The sequence below is a fragment of the Drosophila elegans genome, unplaced genomic scaffold (genome assembly GCF_018152505.1).
Source record: "Drosophila elegans isolate 14027-0461.03 unplaced genomic scaffold, ASM1815250v1 contig_476, whole genome shotgun sequence".
NCBI lineage: Eukaryota > Metazoa > Arthropoda > Insecta > Diptera > Drosophilidae > Drosophila > Drosophila elegans.
The window spans coordinates 22,314,528-22,339,797 of record NW_024545863.1 but is presented as its reverse complement, the minus strand read 5'-3'; the positions used below and the strand labels follow the sequence as shown (position 1 = coordinate 22,339,797).

The window sequence follows — 25,270 nt, the reverse complement described above, 5'->3', positions numbered from 1 at the left end:
AAGTGGAAAACCCGCCGGCGGCAAAGTCAGCACCAGCATCAGCACCAGCATAGGCATAGCTCTCACTTTTCCCAGGCGCTGACAGCGCGACAACAAAATGCAAAGAAATTAAGCGCTGCACAAGTTGCAACAACGACGAGGACGATTCCCGCCCGCCGGCAATTTGTGCCGCAGAAGCGCAACAACAAAGGCGCTGCCAGAACCTTTTGCCAAGTGTGTTAATGGCTGGAACTGAAAGACGTGGCCTGCATACCTGCATAGAAACTATGTTATATATAAAATCGATGGCCGCCAAAAGTGTTGACAAATTCGCACACTCGGAGTTCGCGAAAAGTCTGCGGCTCCCACAAAACTTTTCCCGTTCATTTTTCATTAGGGCTACATTTCTGAGCCCATGCTTCAAAGTTCGCCAAGTGGTTAGCTGGATGGAAAATCCAAGAAAACCAAGTTTAAAGTCGCTGGTTGGCTAGGGATTAAAATAATCGCTTCAATTTTAATGAATATTCTAATAGAACTACTACTAGTCTGGTACCTGGTATCAGCAACTTAAAGTCGGTCAACAAATATGCCTAATTCCGACACGCTCTCCCCAAAAAAAAAAATACAAAAATCAGGCCCAAGGACAACAGATAAAGATAGGGTCGGACTGGGGCCGAAAAACGAAATCCAAATATTTAACAACGTCAATTACGTGAGCGCACATTATAAATCCCAAATCTCACCTGTGCTGGGACACACACAACACACACACACACAAAATCGCTCACAACGACGGTAAGTTATTTGTTTAATTTATGCATCAGATAAAATTTTAATCTCTTCGGAGCCAAAACGAGGAAACAAAATAAAGTTGCCGCCCCTGAGTCCGTGTGAAAGCATGCGAATGCAAAAATAAAATGAAAAATACGAAATAAAATAAAGTCTCTATTTACACACTTTTCATGGTATTTTCCTGGTCGACCTCCGCAAAGTATTCGACTGGGAGCTATGGATTCACTTTTTTCCTTACTTTCTTTACTTTCTTTTTAGTCCGCCCCGAACAGCGAGTAAATTCTATTCGGATTTTCGCCATCCCAACGTATATTCGTCGGGAATTAATTGACTCCCACACCGCTGACTTGTTGAGGAACTTGTTCGGAAAGTTGCTGAGCAAGACACTTGTTTGACTTTCGGTTTTGCGTACATTGCGTATACGCCGCGTATTTGTCGAAACCTTAACATGGCGCAGTCTTGCCTTGTCTCTTCTTTTTGCCATTCCCATTCCCATTTCCATTCCCAATCCCAATGCCGCTCCGGCTTATGCAAACAGCCGAGTTAAATATTTTCATTAGTCAAGTGGAAAGAATTATTTATGAAATGCGCTCGCCGGCCGGATTCCGCCTCTGTATTCCTTTCGTTTCGTTTCGTTCCGTTCTGTTATTGTTTTGTTATGTTTTTCTTTCTCGGTGAATGTTTGCAAATTTATTCATGGGCTACAAGGCAGATTAGCAAAATTAATAAAAATCAGCTTACGCTTTTTAATTAAGTTTTGCGGGCCGGCTTATGCAAATACCACAAACAAATACAATTGACTCTAAAGTTTTCAGCAACAGATTTCAGCATTGATCTGATGGATCGCGCACCAGCAAGGAATGACAAAATTAAATTAGGCTCACACGCGGAGTTTTCTAGTGTGAGTTTCCCGGGGTGGAGGCAATTTTGCAAGGAAATCCCTGAGCACAAAAGGATTTCCGCAACAAGCCGGCAAAACAACGAGCGAACACAAATGGTAATCGTACGGCCTGCTGTCATGCCTTCAAGGACCTCTAAAAATGCTTTCGCTAATCTGCACTAATTCCATTTACAATTAGCATTAGCGAGTTGTAAACGGAGCCAAAGACTTTGCTTCGCTGCGAGTGCGAGTGCGACTGCGAATCTCTGCTTGCGGCTAATTTTCATATTTTGTTCAAGTTTCTGCATAAACAAAACATCGCACCGCAGGTGGGCTTACCTTCACCGCCCACTTTCTCCATCACTTTCCCCGCAAAAGCTTGGCTCTGTGCACCTAATTAAAATGCGCAACTCTTTGCCGGAAATGAGCATTTCGGCTAATGACAGACGAGATTTGAGCCATTCGAGGCACTCGAATAAATCACCCAGGATATTAGGGCCTTGGACTTGACCTAATTATGATTTACGCCTTGGCTGGCCAAGAACGACATTTACTTTGGGGTAATTAACAGGAGAAATAAGAAGTAGAAAAGGTAGAGCATTAAGCACCTGTCACCAATACCACCACTCCCACCTGCTCTGCTCTCAGTTAAGCCACAGCAAGCTTAACATTTCATAGTTCACGCTCAGATACATGGAAAATGGACATTAATGCCGCTGTTTATTGCCTTTAACCTGCCAAAAAAAAAAAGACAAAAAAGGAAAAGATATGCGCAATGCCGACCGGGCTATTAAATCCCCGGCTAAATTAACTTTAAGGCGACGGGCTGAGCGGCTTCGTCCTGTTTGATTACATTAAGAGGCCGCCGCAGCCACAACTGCTGCGACGCCGAAGTGCGCGCGTGATATAATGCCAGTTGGGCAGTGGGACGACATTCAAGTTGATTAAAATCAAGCATCAAGTAAATAAATCTACGGCCAAAAAGGCAGTGACGCCGGCGCCACTAACTGCCTGGAGATTAATTTAAATGAATGAATCTCGCCATCAACTCTCCGGGGCTCGAACTCCCTGCAATCAAGGACAATCTGGCCCGCTGCCTTGTGCACAGGGGAAAAATCGCAATTAAAGTTCATATTTATTAACGGCGCTAATTTGCATTTCCATGCTTATAAGTTCTTCAAAAACAAATATCTTTCAATAATTTCAGGAGTGCAAAAATCTAGTATTTAAGTAAGCAGAAAACTTGCTTAAAAGGAACTTTAAATCTATATTATTTTCATAAATTTTTTTGAAGTAAAGGGTATTGTTTTGGTATTGCCAGCAAGCTATGTCAAAACAGTCATCTTCCTAAAGGCAAACTGAAAAGAATAATCTATTAATTTAAATAGTGTTTTTTTGTAAAAATAGGAATACAACTCAGAAAAATATTCTAAAACTTATTATAATTAAAGAATAAAGTTTGCATTATTTAATTATTTTAAGGAGCGGAAAGTCCTTATTTTTAAGCCACATAATTAATATTTTGATCCTTTTGTGGTATTAACTTATTCTTTTGAGAAATTGGTTATACTCCATAGTTTTTATTTCTGGCTTTTCTCAATCAGAGGAAAAACATCTCATTAACTCAAAAAGACATCTATTTGCATTGTTTCAGCAATAACTCAATAATCTATCTATTTGTATTGTTTAGCTGCCAGCAAAAGGCTTAAATAATTTATTCAAGAATTCACCCAAAATATCAACTCACCTCCGGATGTTGCGCTGTATGGAGCGGGTAACGGCGCCCATGTCGCAGGCTCCCTTGTCGCCGGGCTTGCGGTTCTCCATCCGGCTGCTGCAGGAGCGCCCATCCAGGGTGGCGTAGATGGGCCGCCGCGGCATGTGGGCGGTGTGGGCGGAACGCAGGGTGGGTATCTTGCTGCGCTCCGCCCGCGGACTGGGCTCGAAGCCCGAGTCCTGGTCCTTGGTGGTGGCCAGGGCCGACATGTTGCCGCCATCGCGCGACTCCTGGCTGTTTTTCCAATTGCTGCGTGTTTTGTTGCCGCTGCGCACGCGCTTTTTGAGGCGTCGCTTCCGGCCATTGCCCATGCCCTCGGATGCGTCATCTGCAATGGATCCTGCTGCTCCTGCTCCTGCTCCTGCTCCTGCTCCTGCTCCCGCTGCAGAACTACCCACTCCATGTCGATTTCCGCTGCTGAGAAAACGACGCAGGGCACTATCATGCTCCGGATCGATGCTATTCCTGTCCTCATCATCGTATTCGTCATCGTACTCCTCGTACTCATAGCCATCCATCCGCTCCAACTCCGAGGCACTGGGCAACTGGGCCGCCGGACCTCCTCCTTCGCCCACCACCTGAAAGACTTGATTACCGACCTCGTAGTCCACCTTGCGTCCTGGTCTCTTTGAGTTCTCGTCCAGGGAGTCGTCGCTTTTCAGCACTTGGAAGCTCGATTTCCGCTCAGTGGCTGGCTCATCGGAAGCTGAGGCTGGGGCATCAGTACTTGGATTCGGATTCGGATTCTGGTGCGGATTCGGGTGCGAAGCTGGGTCATCGTCCGCCGAATCGGAGGGCAGGAGTGTGAAGGAGCGCCTCGTCTCCTGCTCCCTTTGCGGTGGCCCTGGCTGGGGAGTGGGCGTGGCCCGGGGCGTTTGGGTTGATGGAGGGCTTGGCTGCTGTGGGGCTGCGGTTGTCGGTTTTTTGGGCTCTGTGGCTGAATGGGCGGTGGGTGGGGGAGTGGATATGGGAGTGGGAGTGGGAGTGGGAGTGGCAGCGGAGTTAGTATTGGATTTCGGCTTGCCTTCAGCCTGCTCTTCTTTTTTGCCAACAGTTACTGGCTCTGAAGCCGCAGCCTTAACCCCTTCGGTGGTGTTGCCATTCGACTGTGGTTTTTCTGCGGCAGTCGGTGGCTTAGCGACCTCCTCTTTAGGCGCTGGTGGGGGCGTGGCAGGGGGCTCCATCACATCCTCTTCGATTTTCGCCACAGGCTCCTGCTCACCATCCTTGGGCCTTTCCTCACTGGAACTCTTCGACTCGCTGCTCAATGCAGTGGCTGCTATCTTGATCACCTGCTCCACCTCCTTGGACACCAACTGGGTTTCCTCCTCGCTCAGCTGTAGTTTGGCCTCCTGGTCTGGCTGCTTTTCCCCATTGTTGTTTTCATTTTTATTAACAAGTGGCACCTCCTCAGAAGATCTGGATGTCTGCTGCTCCTCGGCATCGTGATGGACATCCACCTGAGTCACCACCGACTTGGCCGCCTCCTGTTCCTCGTCGGTTAGCTCAACGGCATGGGACTCTTCCACCAGCAGGCTGTCCATTTGGGCGGACTTCTCGCTTTGGTTGGGTGACTTAATGAAGGTGCCCTCCTTATGCCTGCTGGCGGATGAAGGTTGCTCCCTGGCAGTGGTTGGCTCCTGGGCAGGACCAGCTTTTTGCTCCCCATTCACTGTCAGCGGCTTTCGCGAGTTCTTCTCCGGCGAAGAGTGGGCCGTGTGATTACCCTCTTCCACCTCGCTGTCCTCTCGGTTTTTTGACTTCCTGGAGGAGGTGGATCGTTTGCGGGAAACCACCCGATCCTTTTGCCGCTTGTGGTAGCAGCAATTCTCGCAGGAGTCCTCCTCGTCCTCCGCCTCCTCCTCCCACTCGCTGGAACTGGCGTACCGCTCACGGGACTTGCGCCGCCTGATCTCGATGTTACTTTTGGAGCGGCAAATCTCGCCGCAGCGCTCATGCTTGGACTCGCCACAACTGCTGGTGCGTCTGCGAAGTTGCCTCCTGTTGTGGCGCCGACAGACGTGCTTCATGCGCTGCTCCTTGCGATAAGTCTGCTCCGAGCAGCTGCAATCGGGATCCTCCTCCTCCTTGCCATTTCCATTCCCATTCCCATTTCCATTATCCGCATCGGAGCGCTTTAGGTACACCACATACTTCTTGGAGCTGCGCAGATCGTGCACTTCCTCCTTCTCCACATATTTCAGGGGTCTCACCAAATCGGCGGCATTGGCTTCGTGAAAGGGATTGCCCGAGCGTCTGCTCGACAATCGCACCTTGTTGGCCGGCTGACCACCGTTGGCCTGAAGAAACTTCGCCGTCGAGCGGTGACCACGCTGCAGGGCTCCGTCCAGTGGGGTCAGGACCAGGCCCCTCGAGTTCCGATACACGGCATTCACATCAGCGCCATAGTCCAGCAGCAGCTTGCACATGTCCGTGTAATCATTGGCCGCCGCCAAGTGCAGCAGACTGCGTCCATCGTTGCTGGTGGTGTTCACCTGCTTGGGCCTCTGATTGAGCAGCCACTCCAGAAGCTCCCTTCGCCCAGAGGCTGCGGCCTCGTGGAGCGGCAGATCACCCTTGGCATTGCGCAGCCAGAGATTCGCTCCGCGCTCCTTGAGCAGCTTTAAGGTCTCGAACTGACCCTTGGAACAACCGCAGTGGGCTGGAGTGCGTCCTTTGCGATCCTGGCGATTGGGATCGGCCTCTAGGTCCAGCAATCTGGCTGTGGCATCGGCATGACCCAAGGTTACGGCGTAATGCAGAGCAGTGCAGCCATTGGAGTCGATTAGGTCCGTGGGGGCACCACAGAGGCCTATTAGGGTGTCAATGCACTCGGTGTGCCCTCTGGAACCAGCACAATGCAAGGCTGTGAGGCCATCTCTGCAAGGATCGTAAGATATAGTTATGGTTAAAAAGATAAGGCAGTGAACCCACTTATCTGACGACTCCACCCTGGCACCCGCCTTGACCAAGGCCATCACTGCCTTGGCCGATCCCGCAGAGGCGGCCCACAGCAGCGGCTGCCGCCCGTCCTTGTCCTGCACATCGACACTGCTCTGGGGATGGGACAGCAGGATTCCCAGGATCTCCAAGGAGAGCCGCGAACTGTGACTGGAACTGGCCTGCTGCTTGCTGTCGTGACTGGCGCCGCACATCTGGGCGGCATAGTGCAGCGGAGTGCCTCCGTTGGCGTCCGGCTTGGCCACACTGGCTCCTGCGGCCAGGACCGCTCGCAAGGACTCCACTTCACCGCATACTATAATTTTAAAAAAAAATATGTAAAAATCAAGTGAAGAAGAAATTTCGATTTTAATCGGAATATGTAAAAACAAATGCCATTATGAACTTTGTAATCTTTCAATTCAATTCAATGTCTCCAAACTGCGCTGCAAACTTTTTGCTAAAATCATAATATCTTGTGTAGGGATATATAAACTAAAATTAACCAAATAATAATGACATTTTTAAGCTATGCTAATGCAAAGTTTTTTATATAAAAAAACAATAAAATAAGCAAATTTGCCCTTGCATCATATAAATGTATATACTTCACTGCGTGGTAAACTTTTTAACACAATACAAATTAAAATTGACCAAAACTTAATGACATTATTAAGCTATTCTAAAACACAGTTCTTGTACAAGTTTAAAAGCTGATTTCAACAAGCAGTAATGACATTAAGTTTATCACTTTAATTAATTAAAATTAAGCTTTTTTCTGACAAAGACTAGAAAATAATGGCGCCCTTAAATAAACAGTCGAATTAATTAATGTTGTTTTCACTTTATTCACTCAGTTTAAAGCAAATATTATCTAAGTTAATCGTGCCTTTCTGTTAGGCAAATACAGAAAATGGACTATTATATCAATTATTTAAAAAAAAATAAAATAAAAGGCGGGGTGGCACATACCAGTGGCCCAGTGCACCACCGAGTGGCCTTCGTTGTCCACCGCATTCACGTCCGCCTTGTTGGCCAGCAGCAGGTTGACCATGGCCAGGTTGCCCTGGATGACGGCCAGGTGGAGCGGGGTGAAGCCATCCTCGTCCGCCGACTCCAGCAGCTCGGGGGCTGCGATCGCGATGCTGGCGGCCGCCACGAGGTCCTTGCTCTGCTCCACGTCCTGCGCGGCACAGTAGTGCAGCGCGTTACGATGGCTCCGGTCCCGTTGCCGCAGCAATTGGGGCTGCAAAAAATATAGGAAAATGGGTATAGTCATAGTGGCGTGTAGGGGATCAGAAATTAATTACTTCGCCCGCCGGAAAATTATGGCCAGGCGTTGGCGATTGCACCTGCTGAGATGAGGCCGCAGCCGATTAATAAACTAATTAAAACGCCATCTGCATATTGCATCAATGTGCGCCACATACCCGCCCACTGCCGCCGGGCAGCGTTTGATGGATCGCGTAATTTTCGCGCTCCCCGTCGCCGGTTTAATTGCCAGCAAATAGTTTTGGTGGTAGGAAATATATATCGTATATCGTGTATATATCGTGTGTAGTGCTGTTGTTGTTTTTGTTGTTGCTTATTTAACCGGACAAGTTGATGTTGCTGCTGGTGGTGGTTGGTCGATTGGATGTCAGCCGGCCCCGTTTTTTCTGTGCATGTGTCGAATGGATGATTGGCGGGGCGAAAGCAATTACTTTTTCCAAACGCATCACACCTCCGGCTGGACAATAAATGCAACAGAGAATGGCAAAACACGGCAGCCGGCCAATTAATATTTAAACATATTTCTGCGTTAATCATGCGGAACAGAAAGAAAAAAAACCACCTTTTGTGGACCGCTGTTGGCCAGTAACTAAAGCAACACCAGCAAAGGTAAACAAATGGAAAGCGTCGCCTGGAAAGTGCAAGTGTCCATGGTGAGGAGGTCCTGCTAGTTGGTAACCTGGTTGGTCGTCCTGGGCAACGTGGTGAGTTGCCAGGTCTGGTATGGTGGCTCACCAGATTATCGTTAGCATTTTTGGCGCGCAAAACAACATCAAACTCCAGCGGCGCGGCGAACATTCCGGTCAGGTGGCCCGGCCTCTTGGCGTCTTGGCCCCTTAGCTCCCTTTTTAGCCAAGCCAAGGATTGGAGGGAGCGACGAGCGTGGAGCGTGTCAAAACATGTCAAGTGCACAAAAAATACTGTCGCCGCTGCCGAAAAGTATGCTAAAACTTTGCCCGCTGCTGCCAGGAATTCGCAATGCGACGACAGTGACGTCGACAGCGACGCCGACAGCGAGCAGCGACGTCAGCAGCAGCACGCAAATGTGAAAGTGAAAGTGAAAACGTTGGCAAATCGTCGGCCAACAGGGCGTATGATGGCTGAGGGGCGCAGAGTTTTCCATGGGCGCCGCTTATTAGGCTTCGCAACTAACTTTTCTTGCGGCATAGTTTGTGCTAATTTCTTGCTGCTCCCACACCTATTTATTTGCCACCCATCTGCCCACGCACTCAGAAAAAAAGTTAGGTTCCCTTTGAACTTGACAATCATTTAAGGCCCATCCAGTTGTCTTTAAACTTTTGTGAGCAATTGGGACAATTTTTTCTTTCTTTAGCTAGAATTGAGGTCAATCTTGACAAAAATAAAACATTGCTGAAGAAAATTGCAATCGATTCGCATCACTTTCTGGCTGATTTCAAAAAATATATTTATTGTCTATTTTCGCATATTTTATAAAAGCTCAAAAATTAAATTCATTTAGGTTTGAATGACAAATTGTATTTGATATTTGACATTTTGTTTTTGGTCCTTCAATTGCATTGTGTGGAAATGGGGATTAAGACTTTTGGCAAAAATAAGGACGAAATACGAAGATATTGGCAGTTGCTTAAGATATATTCATTTATAATACTAAACTATTTAAATAATGTCTTAGGAAACTGATTAATTCGAAATACCCAATAGTTTTCCAAAATTGTTGTTATATAATTTTATTCCATGTGCATCTGGTGTTTATCTTGTCCGTATGACTGAGTGATTGACTGTGATGCTTTTCTAACCAACATTCAATTTTAACTAACATTTCGGGCACACTGCCTTTCTATTTATATCGCAAGCAGGCTATCGCGTGACTGTCGTAAACTGTCGTGAGACGAGTGGAGGCCACCTCTCACCTGTCCGTCCGTCCCAGTACCCGTAAATCCCAGGGAAGTGCTCAATTTATGGCACATTTAAGTATGAGTCAAACAAGAGTTCGATAGCTATAGAAAGTAAGGCGAAACTCTTGTGGCAGGAACAATAAACAGAGAGCGTGGAAAGTAAACTTTGACTATTAGGCATTTGCGTGTTGCATGGGCGCACTTGAAGGGGAGCCCAGAAAAGGCTTTTTATGGACAAAAGACTCGCAGAGTTTTGAGTACCCAACAGGTAAAGCCGAAAAAGTCAGTTCTTTCAAAATTAAATATTTTATGATTCACTCAATTTACAGTTTGCACCGAAATATGGTGCGAATTTGTTTGTGGTCTTTGCTGCGGGATTTCCATATTCCTCTGTTGATTGAATTGAATTTGAGCTGCGGCTTCGTTTCCCTTTTGTTTGCCAAAAAACTTTGCAGCGAGGGGAAACTGTTTACAATGAATGATTTTTATTTGCTGCTTCCGTTATCTTTGGCCAGCTTTTCCAGTTTTTCTGCTTTTTCTGCTGGCCCGGCCTTGTCTGAGTTGCTGTTTGTTTCTTAGGCTGCCGTCCGGATTATGAATAATTCAAATAAACTGAAATGATACCTAAAAACTTTGACAGCCCATCCTCCCATTCTGCTCAGCGGCACAATGGAGGAAAAAGAACCCCAGTGTTGCTCTGGCTGCTTTGTTATTATTATGTTGATGCTTGGTGTGATTGTTGCCGTATTCTTTTGCTCCCCCATTGCTGATCATCATCGTCATCATCATCGTCGTCGTCGTCCACCCACTGGCCGCTTCTGTTGGTGTCATGCAAATTTGCATTCAACTTTCTACATTCACCCGACACAAAATGAAATGCGATAATCAAATACGACCAACAACAATGCGCTCAAAAGGCAGCACCAGCTGGCCCCTCCAAAACCCCCCTCCCCCTCTCCCTATCCCTCCACAGCATGATAAAACTTTGGCACTGCCAGTTAGCCAGTCCAACGTAGAACAGACCACCAGTGCGATTGCCATCGCCATTCCAGTTCTGTTTATGCCATTTTAATAGTTCTTTAAACAAATAAAACGTGCCTAGGCCACATTAAAATTGGTACACAACAACAGAAAGAAGATCACGGGTTTTGGAGTTAGTAAACGGGAGTGGTAAATGAGGTAATGAACTCAGATCCTCAACTAAATATAATATATATAAATGAGCTGTTAGATATTTATTTTATTTGAAACAAGAAAGAAAGCAAACTTCGGCAAGCCGAAGTTCATATACCCTTGCAGCTATCGCAAGAATTAAATATTTTTGAAAACATTAAAATTATGATTTACTTGCGTATATGTTTAAAAACATTGAAGCTATGACGATTTGCAGCATAATTATTTGATTGTTCTTTTATATATTTTTATTATTTGTATGGGAGCTATATGATATAGTCGTCTGATTTTGATGAAATTTAAACCATAACTCTGAAATATTTAACCATTGCTATATGTCGAAGAACTAAAAAAAAAATTAAAAAACAGCAAAGTTATAATTTTTTTCAATTATTTTTCCGATTGTTCCTATGGGAGCTATATGCTATAGTCGTCCGATTTTGATGAAATTTTAACCATAATTCTGAAATATTTAACCATTGCTATATGTCGAAGAACTAAACAAAAAATTAAAAAACAGCAAAGTTATATTTTTTTTTCAATTATTTTTCCGATTGTTCCTATGGGAGCTGTATGCTATAGTCGTCCGATTTTAAAGAAATTTTAACCATAATTCTGAAATATTTAACCATTGCTTTATGTCGAAGAACTAAACAAAAAATTAAAAAACAGCAAAGTTATAATTTTTTTTCAATTATTTTTCCGATTGTTCCTATGGGAGCTATATGCTATAGTCGTCCGATTTTGATGAAATTTAAACCATAATTCTGAATTATTTAACCATTGCTATATGTCGAAGAACTAAACAAAAAATTAAAAAACAGCAAAGTTATAATTTTTTTCAATCATTTTTCCGATTGTTCCTATGGGAGCTATATGCTATAGTCGTCCGATCCGGCTCGTTCCGACTTATATACTACCTGCAATAGAAAGACAACTTTTGGGAAAGTTTCATGCAGATAGCTTTAAAACTGAGAGACTAGTTTGCATATAAACGGACGGACAGACGGACAGACGGACGGACAGACGGACAGACGGACAGACGGACGGACAGACGGACATGGCTAGATCGACTCTACTAGTGATGCTGATCAAGAATATATATACTTTATAGGGTCGGAAACGTCTCCTTCACTGCGTTGCAAACTTCTGACTGAAATTATAATACCCTCTGCAAGGGTATAAAAAAAATTAGCTTCTGCTGCTCATTTGCAAAATGCTTTATAAATTTTCACACTTAAAGTAAATTAACCAAATATTTTCCAGCATTTTTGGGCCATACCAAAAATAGTTAAGTAGGCTATAGAAAAATACATGAATTTTACTAAAAAAAAAAAAACTTTTCTAAAAACATTTTAAAATTTGTATTAGTTTAACAAATTTTTAATAATTCCCATTACCAACCATGCTATTAAGTTGTAAGTTGCGAAATTAAATAGTGGTTGGCGAATAAATAAATAAACATTTCGCACATCAAGAAACTTAACCAAAAATGTAATTGTTTTCTACAGCCCAAAATATTGTTGTTTTGGCTACATGAATTCTAGTAGTGAATATCCACATATGAATTTTTTTGTTTACAATTTTATTAAGATACTTTAAACTGCTAAAATATTTTATATTTATTCATAACTTTAACAATATGCAGAATATACCTCACGAGCTTTCGCTATAAGCGAAGAAAACCTCGTTAGCTAGTCCATCTGAGTTTCGTTATCTCACTTTTAGTTTCGCCAGATTAATGGCAAATGAGGTGAAAAACAACACAAAAGGTTGGCATTAAAAAGCTCGAGTCAGGATTTATGGCAGCTGTCCGGGAAAAAAGCAGGCAAGCAACAGTTAGGCTTGGTAAGGACATAAAATTTCGCATTTTACGATTGCTCATCTCGGCCCAGCCAACTCATCCCTTGGCCATCGTTGGCCGGAGTGGGTGTAGGATGCACGTGTTATGGCTGCTGGTGCTGCTGTCTTTAAGAGCTTCCGGGAATGCCGAAACGACAACCAAACTTAAAACTTCCTATGGGTTTTTTGCACCCAGCAAAAGGCATTCAAGTCTTAAGGGCCAAACAGATTTATATAGTACATGTGGGCTGTGGGCCCAAAGAAACAGAGGAAAACAATTTGCGTAGCTCTCGAAAACAGATATAAAGATATCAAATATTCGACCACTTCCCCTGTGTCCGACAACTTCCTCGGGCCCGGCATTTGCATAACTGAAGCGACAACTGTCGTCGTCAAAGGACGAACTGCAGGACCCACAGGATCTGCTCGAAATCAGAGTCCCAAACGGAGTGTGCAAGTGGTCAGAAGTCGCGCTGTGGCCGGGCTTATTATTCATATATCGTAGGCCATTAGCATAACAATGAGATGGAAGCTGGTCGCAGAAGTCATAGGATGTTCTACTCCTTCTGATGATCACGAGGCCGTAGGCGTGCATGACGCATACGCCGTGTGGCACCCTCTGGCTGCCAAGCAAGGGGTTTACGGCCAGGAAGTGCGTACAAATATAAATAAAGCATAAATAATAATGAAAGACGACGCAGCCGCCACAACAATAACAGCAGGCTGGCTGCCACACAGTTACATGATAATGCATAAAAAATAAAATACATGCATGGCCTGAAAGCCATGAAAGAGCACAAATGGCAACTGGCAACCGACAACCGGCAACCGGCAACTGAGATCTGGCCTCTGCGGAGCTTCGGGGGGTGAAAACTGTGGGTCTGGAGCAGGAAAGACACGAAGGAGGACCGAGAATTCGACTTAACGCTTCGTTGGGCAGCACATCCGCCATAATTATGTGTGACGCGTCGGGAGAATGGCACATTAAAAGGTCGGGAGCAGGCCGAAAAATGGTGGCACAGCATGTCTTCCAGCAGGATAGTCCCTAGATAACCCCGGAGCGTCCAAACACCGGAAACTCTTTTGCAGGCGCCTCGAGGTCGCCACCGCGGCGGCCTGTCTATTGCCGCTTAAGATGTCAAGTGACCACAGGGCATAGAAGCCGCACAGAATCACCAACCACAGTGCCACTCAATGGCAAATTTATGCGGACAATGTCCCATTCATATGTTAATCACATTTACCCGGCCCCTGAAGATGTATTTTAATTAACGTAAAGCGGCAAAGTGCGCAGGTAGCGGTTGCTGGGTTCCAGGGGCAAGGAAGCAAATATTTTAAGGGGGATTTTACTGATATGCTTTTTTGGATAGTCGGCAGATAGTTACACAATGAATTAGCATTTCAATATAAAGACATCTTTTTTTAAATATTTCTCTTTTTTTCCCTGAGAAAAAGCTAACATAAAAACCAATCATTGGAAAATTTGAGACATGATGAAAAAGTAACAAATTAAAAACACTGTCAAAACTAAAAACGTGTATACTAAAATATTTAGCTTATTTATTTATTTATTGCTGACAACTTAAATATTCTTGTCCCACCAAACTTATTTTATCATACCTTAAGCCATTTAAATTTTTCGCTATTGACAAAGTAATTAATATTATAAAAATCAAAAGAAGTTTGTTTTATTTGAGGGCCTTGGCAACCACTCAAGCATATTGAAATGAGTATGCATTCCACCATTAATATTGTTTCGGGCTAAGACCATAAACGATTTGATTTAAGAGCCCCCCTGCGTTCGCCACTGTTTCGCTTGCGTTTCAAACAGAAGACAGCAGCAGTATCTGTACATATAGTAGGCGGGACATCGTCTCATACCGCCAGACACCCCAGCAGCAACTATAATTTGCATGCTCGACAGACAAAGCTTAACTGCTGCTCAGGCAGCCGGGAGATATTCAGGAATGGGGGGAAAAAGGATGATGCTGCTCTCTAACTGTTGTTGTGGCACCTTTTATACTTCTAATTAGTGCCACGTTGGCGGCTGCAGCAACAATGGCGCTGCACTGCAGTTGCCTGGAATCGTTCCCTTTGTTGCGGCATCTCCGCCCGGCCTGTCCCAGCCCATTTTCCCACCTGCCGACCCTTGAGGAAGCGTCTCACTGTGCAGCATTCTTAAGTAGTTTTGGCAATTATTTACAGCTACTTTGGCTCGGGGTTCGTCCCTGGCGCCTTTCCCTCATCCGCTTTAGCCTGAACTCATCAAAAGGTTTGCCGCACGGATTATTATTGTGCCATGTGCCGGGATCCGGGCTACGGGTTACGGTTTACGGGCTACGGGTAACGGGCTACGGATCCAGGTTCTTGTTGCTACCTGTAGTTCAGCCTGCGCTGTGTAGTTAAACTTTCGCATAGTTTTTATGCCGTGCAACGGATTAACAACAACGGCAAACTTTCATTTTGATATATAAACTTTTGCAGCGGTTGGGGCTGCACGAACTGCGCGAATCTCCAATCTCAGGTGGTTGAATGTTTGCTAAACATCAACAGCAATTTTCCCGCTTTAACGGCAATTCAATTCCGGGTACATGGCTCATGCATACTTTACAGACTCAGACTCAGACTCAGACCCAGCTGAACATGGGAAATATGAGCAGTCCATGTCGCCTGCATAATTCATTGGCCAAGCTGAAAGTTGTAAGTTGCAAGTTGTAGGTTGTAAGTCATGGCCCAAGTTTTGTCCAAATCGAATTAACTTGCAAAATATTTTAGAAACTGGAAGCGAACTCTGCACTTCCACTGCCGGCCTGGGTCAATTAAAAATTATGCACACAACCAGTCCCGCATTCCGAGTAATTTCCGCAACAAAAACTTTCTGCCCTGCCAACTGTGACCCCAAAATCCCTGGCAGGATCCCCAACAGCCCCCTTTCTCACAGGACGAACTGTGCACCGAAGCGCATTAAAATTAGTAACAAGCTATGCTCATTTGTGTCAACTTTGACTGTCATTATGCACTCAGAGCAAATATTGTTGGATGCCGAGGCAAAAGTTTTGGCCCCATCTCACATCTCGCCTGTGATTAGCCCGCCGGGCGCTTCCTTGAGCAAAAATGGTTGCAGGAGCGGACAAATTCATACACGGATATCCTATATGTGTCCCAACTCCAGTTGGCCAACTTGGTCCTGGGCAACTGAGCAACTGGGCAACTTCTGGCCAGGAAGTCATCTCGAGAGCCAAACAGCAATGAGCTTCCATTGCAAGACAAATTTCTACGATTTCAGTAATTAATTTGCCATTGCAAACTTTGGTCGGTCAGTAATTCGGTGAGTCAGTCAGGCAGCTAGTACAGAGAGTCATCTTCGTCATAGTCCGCCTGCTATTTCTGGTGGTTTCTAATTAATTGGACGGCTGTCCGGCTAAGCCGCAGCATATGGTGTTCCGTTGGCCAACTTTGGAGCTTCACCCAATTGGAAATGGGTTTTTGTGCTCAATTAGCCAGCCGGAGCCAACTTTTGATGATGACCGAAACCTCAAACCCGCACCCTTTGCCATTAATTTAACTCATTGGCACTGACTTTTATTTGGACATTTGTTGGGCCTCGGCCTCGCAGCCTAATTAATTGTATTCGGACATGCAAAACTGTCGAAATCGCATGCAAATGTCGGGGGTCAGTCTAGGGTCAAATATTTCGATCCAATCGGAGGTCTTTAGTGGGGACATGAACATCCTTTAACGCTGATTGCATTTCAGTCACTCCTCCTCCTTACCTGACTTTTTTTTGGCTTAACTGGCGAGCGATTAATTAAAAATTCAAATGACTCAACAGAAGTTAAATAGATAGCGTGAAAGTAATCTGAATGTCAGCGGCAAAGGCAAATCAAATGAAAGAACGATTGAACAGCCAGAGCTACTCACTCTGAATAAACGAGGGAGAAACTGGGTGAAATGCAAACTTTTCCGACGTCATTTTTAATGAATTTTCAACAAAATGTGCCAAACGTGTTGAGCGCTGTTGGCGCGTCGGATGGGTTGGAAAAATCGCAATTAAAATTACCCAGCCGTGGCCGTGGCAAAGGAACCAGCACCAGCACCGGAAGAGGATCCGGCGGACGACTGCCGATTGCATCAGCCACCAAGTCCTCTGCTCGCCATTTCGCCCAAATTGATAATAATTTCCACGTTGATTGAGCGGCAATGGCGAAAAAATCAGGAGGAAGAAAGAGCTCCGAGCGAGGGCAATTAAAAAATGCCAACCGAAGGTCAATTAATCGCAGCTAATGGAAACTGTGCAGAGTGTAAACTACATTCTCTAAGCAGCCCGGTGCTACAATATTTAAGGTGGAAAAACAAGGCGTTCTGAATAACAAATTAATTTTGAACGACAACTTTCTAGGAGTCCCAGGACCGCACAAAACTCCCATTTGCTTTTCCCCCAGGTCCAGCATACCCAGTAAAACAGCTAAAAACTGAGCATTTGCGTTTTGAGACCATGTAAGTGTTCTATTACATATACACTGTTTAATAACTAACCTTCAGGAAAAATGTAGACATTTCCTTGTAATAATGTGAAAGTGAAGAGTAAGTTATGAAGCTAAAGAATTTAAAATTTTGTCCATTTCTAATAATGTAAATATGTTTAATAATATTTTTTAAATTAATCCCATTTGATTTTCACCATATATAATGCTTTGCAACTGCAATGGGCATCTGCTCTGTTCGGCACTCCCTCACAAAGTTGGCGGCTTGCTTTGTTATTATATTATTTGCAACAAACAAAAGCATCTCTTGCGGCTCTGGCTCGGCTAAAATCAACTTCTGCAGCTGACTTTTGAGCGAAAACTTTTGCTTAAAGCTGTAAAAGCGAAAAGGGGCCGCTGGTTAGCAGGGGAGTTGGGGTTGAGTTTCCAAGGAGCCAGGTCCTGCTCCGCCGCAAATCTTAAGTGAAAATAAATAATTCACACCTGCAGCAATCTGAGGGATGGCAGCCAGCGGTACACACACACATACACACCTAGGTAGACATACAATTACCAACTTGCGGTGTAAAACTTCAGTTTCGAACTCTCGGCTAAATTGCGGTTTAAAGTTGATGGCAGGAGCAGAAGCAGTAGCAGTGACGGAAGCTGGAGCTGTAGCCCACAACAACAATGGCAACAACTGACCTCGACGCCGAGGTGGCACAATTACGCCATTAACATTAACTAACGGAGGGCGGGTGAACGGCGCTCGACGAATTCACAACAGGCAGCAACAATGCCGCGAGCCAAAAAGTTTTATTTTCTAAGAAATTAAGACTTAATTGGTAAAAACAGCAGCAACAACAAAGACAGCGCCAGCAGACAATAAAGACGAAAGCTCGAGATATTGAGGGGTGGCTGGAAAAACCAACATCAATGAAAAGTTTAAGCAAAACAATAGCAGGCGAGTAAACAACGTCGATGAATGTTGCTTGAGTGCTCTCAAAAAGCTGAGAAGCAAGCAGCGTTGAGTTGTGCACGTGTGTGTGTACAAAAGCCAATGTCCCTGTACATATATATATATATAAATATATATATATATATATATATATTAAGTGTGTGTATAAGATGCTTTGGTCCCAGCAGAGGAGAGCTCTGCAATAGTTGTTACTCATACGCCATGTTGAACACAGCAATAAATCGAAAACACAGAAAACCAATAAAGAGAGCAAGTCATAGAGTTCCAAGGGCTGCTTCAGACTATAAGCGCAATTAAAATAAATCCACAAAAATATAGATGCGCTAAGCAGGCAGCAACAAAAGGCGACAAAGCCAAGTGGAGCTGTTTAATTATTCTACGACAAAAATAAAAAAAAACACAAACTGTTGGCCAGAGAAGACGGCAAATTAAAGACATTAAAACTTTTAATAGCTTAGGCGGCCTTATCAAGGCTGTAGAGACACAGACATGCAGAGACAAGACAAATTAAATTATGTCTCACAGGCACAAGATATAACAGAATAAACAACGAGAACAGCAATACGAATAGGGCGAACAACAATATAGCCGCAGCCAACATTAATAATAGCAGGCAGTGCGACTGGCGACGTAATTATATACAGATTTACTGAACTTGCCGAGAAATTACCTTGAACCGCGAGCTTGCTCTAAGCATTCAAGTACGCCATTTGAAAAGCAGAGCCTTTGGAGCTCAATATACATAGGCAGTTACACTCACATTACGCATACGCCTCGTTGCCCCTAAGTTGAAAACCAATATTTGCGCCAGGCTCATTGCCTTGATTTTGTTTTCCAGCTTGGCAACCAAAAATGCAAAATGTGGTCAGGTTGTTGCTGTTTTTGAGACTCATAAAGTACGCGACCCTAAGTAAGTAATAATCGCCGGCATTTGCCATATTTCACAGCCAAATAAACTGCTTGTGGGGGGGCTCGGGATACGGGGCTCGGGGTGAATCGAAAGCAAGGTCAGGCAACACAGAAATGTCATTTAGCAATTACATAACCGAGCAAAGCTGGCAGAAGGGGTCGATGGTTGAGGGGTCTCATCTAAGTATTTGCGCAAAAAGTCGCTGTCGAACTGTGCGGAATACTCAATGCCAGGCAATTTCACATCAAATTTGGCGTCAATATCAATTACCGGGACGAAGGCACGCCAACTGGCCGGAAATGAAGGCATTTGTCAAAGCTCACAATGGCTGGCGAATAATTGCAAAACTAGCAACATGACAATCCGTTGGCAACAGCGGAGGAAAAAGGCCGAACGGAAGGCTTCCGACGACATGACCAGCGCTCCTTTAGCTGCGATTGAAGGTCTTGGAAATTTATCTGCGTTCAATTAAAAACTTTTCAAATTTCAATTAAATGTGAAATTGGCATATTTAGGCGCTTGATGGACGGAAGGAGGACCGGTCGAAACGGCATCAAATGATGGCCAGCACAAAAAGGACGAGAGCAACGAGGAGTGGAAGGACCATTTAGCATTCACCATTCGCTCGGCATAACTAAGCTTGGGGGATTATTTTGTCAATTTTAAATGTCCTGCCATTTACAGCATTCAAATTCAACTCGCCTTTGTTGTGCCCCAGCCTGTTGTAGAAATGTTTATGAAGCAATTAGGGGCTCTGAACTGTGAACAATGCTCCGAAATGACTGCAACGGAAATTTAAAGACCCCCCAAACACCCGAAACCTCGGAAGGGTTTTCCGTTTCACCATTTCTCCATTTCTCCGCTGGCTTTAAGCATTGTGTCGGCTCATCGTGACTGCAGAAAGATTAGAATCTTGAATCTCGCTACGCCGCCTTTGCCTGATTTGGGCCTTTTGTCGTGGCCCCAAAGATGACTGGCTTTGTTTTTTGGGAGCCAAAGAGGCGAGGGCCTGGCAGAAGTCAACTTGTCATGCTTGGCCCGCCTCGTCTCGGCCATTATCCTTGCCGGGATCTGCCGAGTCCTGTTCCACTACACACTTGCAGTTGGCTTGTTATTCGCAACGAGCTTAACACGTGTTGCGATGCGCCAAACTAGACGTCTCTTGGAAGTTTCAGAGCATGCACTCAGAGAATAACTACAGGTGGGATAAGGATATCCCAGGAGCAGTACTAGGATAGTGGTGGATAGGTAAATTGTTTTTAATATGTTAATTTAAGATGATTCTAATTTCCCCGATACAAATATGTAATCACAAAGAATAAATAGTGATCACTTACAAAACTTGTATTTTCTTTTGAATTAGTAATTACAATTCGAAACCTAAAAATTGTGAGCTCTAAAATATGTAACTCTTAAAATGGTTTTCAGGTTTTTAAGTTACGAAAGTTTTATAAAAGAAGATAGATACCAAAAAACATGTCATTAAAATTAGGTAAGTTAAATTTAAATATTTTTAAACAATTGTTATGTAAAAAAAAATGTTTAATTATTAATCAAACAAGTTAATGATACTTGATTTAAGTTATAAAACACTATATATGTAGGCAATGGTGTTGTAAATAAAGGTTAAGCTTTTTAGTTTTAAAATTGCCAAGAAAATTCCATTTTTTGTTTGAGTATATTTACATCTTACCTTTTCGCGCATTTGGGCGAGCACTTGGACAATGTCGCCCCGCTGACAGGCATACATAAGACTGGTGCAGCCTTCGGCGAGACGCTTTTTTGCGGCGGAGGACTGTGAATGTGACACTGTGAGCTGGCCGGGATTTGCTCGTGGCGATGGGCGAGGACGTGGGTGTGGGTGTGGATCTGGCCATGGAACTGGCTCTGTTTCTGGCACGTCCACTGCTGCTTCCGCTGCCGCTGCTGCTGCCGAATCCGTGTCCGCATCCTGGCTGCTGGCCGGCATAGCAATGACTTTGTCTGCTACCTTTTGCTGGGGTTGTTGTTTCTGCAACTGGTCGTCCGGCTGGTTGGCGCGTGTCCTTCGTCCTGGCAGCGGACTCTCGAACTGCAACTGCTTTTTCGCGGCCTTCAGACGCGGCGGCTTGGGCGGCCCCGTCACGCGCTTCACATCCGCTTTCGGACGCTTCTGCATCCTCTAATGCGGTTAGTATCTGACCCGTTTTTTGTCCCTTTTTCTGCCTAGCTTTGTGCTTGTGCTGCTGCTTCTGTTTGTGTTTGTGTTTTTGTTGGTCTTTGTCGTGGCTGTCGGTGCCGTTGGATTTCCCACTCATTTTACGCCGCTTTGATGCATTTTTTCTCGTTTAATGATTTGCTTGCTGGTTGCCCTGGCCCGCCCGGCTGCCTATGTATAATTAAACACTAATTTGTTTGCTCACAACTGGCTTGGTTAGGGCTTCCACGATGCGGGTCCTTCTTACCGCCGATAGTTTGCGGTTGTCGTTGACAGTTTCGCTAGTTCAAAGTAAACACATTCTGTGCTTTTGAGCGGAAACGGAAGTGCGGAGTGTGGAGAGCGGGTGTGACGGTGTGCGATGCTTTCAGTCGAACGCCTTTTAAATTTTCAACGGGCAAACGCAAAGGCAACATTCGCGGCAACATCCTCGTCAATAATTAATTTCGGTTTTTATCAAAGAGTGAGCACACACGCACACACATGCCGCCAACTAGGGAATTGGTTGATGCTCAGAGAAACAGCGAAATAGACAGCTAGAAGCCGGGCTTCCAGGTTCCCGACTCGGCTGTCACAGCCACCATAACCACCCAACCACCCCCCGCTGCGAAGAAGGGCGTTGACAGGACCGCGGCGCGTAGCCCGCTTAAGTATGCTATGAAAAATTCACTGTCTCTGCATTTGATTTAAATTTCCCTTTTCACACATAAGCGCCGCACATTTTACGCGATATCAAAGTGAATTTGGCTGTTAAATCGCGTGGAAAATAGTTTTCGAAAAACGCCACCGCAGTCGATCGGAAATTCCTTGCCTATTTTAAGCCACAAATAATAATCATATGAATGCGTTTCGAGGTGCTCAAGCCAATTCCGCGTGCGAATACAAAAATAAAAACCGAAAAACGAAAAAAGACGGTAGGAAATCTGCAAAAACCTATCGAGCTGATTGCAATTCGAAATTAAATTATATAAACACAAGAGCTCAAAAGCGAATGCGAATTGGATTGCGAGTGGAAAGGCTCATTGATGGCGATTGCCGGGCATTAAGCTCGACTCGTTTGTTGCCTTTCAGGCGATTTCTCCGCCTTCCGCCTGGGATTTACATTTCATTTTCTGCCACTGCCACCGCTACTGCCATTACTAGTTGCCAGTTGGTGATGATTTTGGCAAGGTTTACGAGGCGTTGAACATCCCAGGCGAACCAGCTGAAAGCCACGGGCAGACGACAGGCGTCGGGCTTTTAATAAATTAATAATAAAAAAGAGACGCGGCTCGCAGCAGTTGGTCGGGAAGTGCAATAAAATTTTACTTTTCCCTACCTCCCAGTTTGAAGTTTGAGCTCCATTAGCTGGCGTAGCGGAGAATGATGACAAGGCGGCGGAAATCCACATCCAAAAAAGTGAGGATTCAACTCTGAACCTATTTTTTGAAAGCTTTACGTAGTTTTATGAAAAAAAAAATACATTTTACTGTTTTGTGTATTTTTAAGACAATAGGCGAAGTAGACACTTTGTTTCAACAATTTTTTTTATAAATTTGTTCAGTTACAACGTTTTTATTTTTAAAAAAATAATCATAATCGATTTCAACAAATTTTGTATGTTTTTGCCAGTGTTAGAGTGGCCATGACGGGAAAACTTTTTGGCCAATCGAGAAAATTGAGTGGCACCCGGCAATGGCCCAGATAATGCAACTTGGCTAAATGCTTCAAGGGCAACGACAATGAGTAACCAGACTGCGGACTGAATCACATTATTGCAAAATGGCAATTAAGCCCAAACACAATACGGACAAACACAGAAGCATGTGTTACCCCTGCTGCCTTGCATGGCAATGTGTATATGGGCATCATAATCATTAAGCCGTTTTATAGTATGGTGTCGCCATAATTATTCTATTATTAAGTACCAAAACATTTGTCATGCCTGCCATGCCACCAGGAATAGCTCGCATATTTGTTGCTGCTGCTCCTGCTGCAGCTGTTTATAAATGATTAAACCTGGCCAACTCGAAATGGCCCTTTGGGCAGTGGTCCTTGGCCCTGCTTGAATCTATCCTTGTGGCCTCACACAACGTCTGTGATTGTGCGGTGGCCGCCCATTGGGATGTGTGTGTGTTCGAGTGCGTGTGCGTGTGTGTGTGTGTGTTCGTTGCTGTTAAACGCAAACTTGGCCGCTTGGCAAATAAACATTTTAGCAAATTTACTGCCAACTGACAGCTGTCAGCTTTATAACCACCATCAAACAATGGCGTGGTGGTAGGAGCCTGGATGCGAGGTGTGCACAAACCGCAGCTCTATTTGCCAGGTAAGAGAGAGAGAGAGAGAGAGAGGGAGAGAGAGAATCTAGCGACAACTAAGCACACAACCCACGATGGTAGCCTGGCTAAAGCAGTTAAGGACACACACACTCGCGCGATGGAGAGGACAAAACCAGCCAGGCAGTTTTGCCCACTTAACACTTCATTGAAAAACCACTTGGAAAGCCACTCCGCCATCCACGTCGGCAGAGCCCACAGGAAAGCGAAAGCAAGGACAGTCAGGAAAAAATATACAATATATACATAACTTATCGCTGCTTTCTTTTTTAAGCTTAAACAATTTACAAAACTTGTTTAGTAATGTCCAAAAATATTCTATACTATAAATAACTACTTTGATAATCTTTGAAAACTTCTTACAATAATGAATTATGCCTAAGCTATCCCCTCTGAGTACAAAACTCATAAAGAAACCCTGTAATTTAACTCATTCAAAGCAAATAAAAAAATCAGTCACTCAATGTGAAGTCTAAAGCAAGGTATTGAAATTAGTTTTAAAACAATTATATAAGATTTTTAATTGTATAAGATTTGTAAAAATTTTAAACCACTTAAAATCGGTAATGTTCTTTCTTGCCTTCATGCACAAACATATGTGTACACTATACAGTTAATAAGTATCAGAAAAACATATCACTTCATTTTAAGTCTACAAAAATGTCTTGAACTTGGTTAAATAAGACAATTTTCTACTTTCAGGCGCCAAAAGAACCTAGTTTTCAAATAACCTAGGAAAATGCTTTGGACATTAAATGTCAAAAAAATTCCGATGAACCTCCCGATGACTTGGATTCATTAAAGATTTTTCCCTGTGTAATACACTAGAAGCTTTTGCAGCCGATGAAATAAACTGTTTACGTTGGATGGGAATGCCGCCAGTCCCTTTTTGTGTGCGACTCCCAACGCTGGCGCTGGCACTTTCAGTCACCTAGCCACCTCACGATCCTGGCTTGGCTTTGACATTCTGCAGGTTAATCACGAGAGAGCCGGCCAAAAGCATATCCCGGCCAATTCCGCTCCGGCTCAAAGCATTCCGGATGGCAAAGCTGGTTGAAAGAGCGAGCGTGCGCGGACTGTCCACTGCAGGCATGCATCTAGTGTACAACCAAAAAAAAAAATCCACTAGTACGGGCTGTTGATACAAAAACGAAACACACACACACACAAAATGCTTGACATTTTCGCATAGCTCAGAATTTTGTTGCTGCTGCTGCTGCTGTTGCTGTTGCGGTGGCCTTTGAGTTGCTGTCGACAGCAGATTTGTTTCACTTTTGGAATTCGCGTTTATTACACAAATTTTGCACAAATTTTTATTAAGCGGGAACAAGTGGCGCTGGACATGGCCAGGCACTACTGGAATCTCCGGCAGAACTGGCTCGCAGGTGAGCATGTGAGTGTGTGGGGGGTTGGATAGGGGGGGTCAGATGGGCTGAGCGGTGGTGCGGTTGGTGCATGCTCCGTGTTATTGTGGTGGCCAACCAGTTGCCATGACAGCCAAAATGGCCACTTGCTGGCTCATGCGTTGGAGCTTAATGCCTCCACTTGCGTGTCTGGCTGGTCCAATCAGCAGGTGAAGTTTACAAAAGTTCGGTGGCATAATTGGGTTGATTCCCTCAGCATTTATTGGTTTTCGATTCGACAATCGTGGCCAGCTGAGTGTACAGTGGGCACTGCCTGCACTCAACACGATTTAGTTGTTACAACATCTAGTGACCGAAAAAATTGAAATGGCCAAGTGTCAGATGCATGAAACGCTGAGCTGCCAAAACAAAGGGTTTAACTACTGACACCGAGGGTTAAACGTTTAAATTTCAATTAAGCCAAAAGCCCCACACGCCTGGCAACACACACACATCCAACGTCCAAAGTCC

The 25,270-nt window shown here is 44.5% G+C and overlaps 1 protein-coding gene across 3 annotated transcripts in view; it reads right to left on the bottom strand.

Annotated features, from left to right (window-relative positions):
• Nucleotides 1-24,739, bottom strand: part of LOC108147281 (ankycorbin) — a 30,735-nt gene extending 5,996 nt beyond the window's left edge. The window contains exons 1-5 of one of the 3 annotated variants that reach the window (XM_017273698.2): nt 24,691-24,739; nt 20,578-21,388; nt 7,341-7,614; nt 6,363-6,684; nt 3,399-6,308 (exon numbers count right to left, since the gene is read on the bottom strand). In XM_017273698.2, the coding sequence (XP_017129187.1) occupies nt 3,399-6,308; nt 6,363-6,684; nt 7,341-7,614; nt 20,578-21,042 (3,971 nt within the window). In that variant the 5' untranslated portion in view covers nt 21,043-21,388; nt 24,691-24,739. Of the gene's footprint in view, nt 1-3,398; nt 6,309-6,362; nt 6,685-7,340; nt 7,615-8,375; nt 8,502-20,577; nt 21,522-24,690 lie in introns of those variants that run through there. The other 2 variants (XM_041709512.1, XM_041709513.1) reach the window with 2 other exon arrangements.
• Nucleotides 24,740-25,270: the final 531 nt, after the last annotated feature.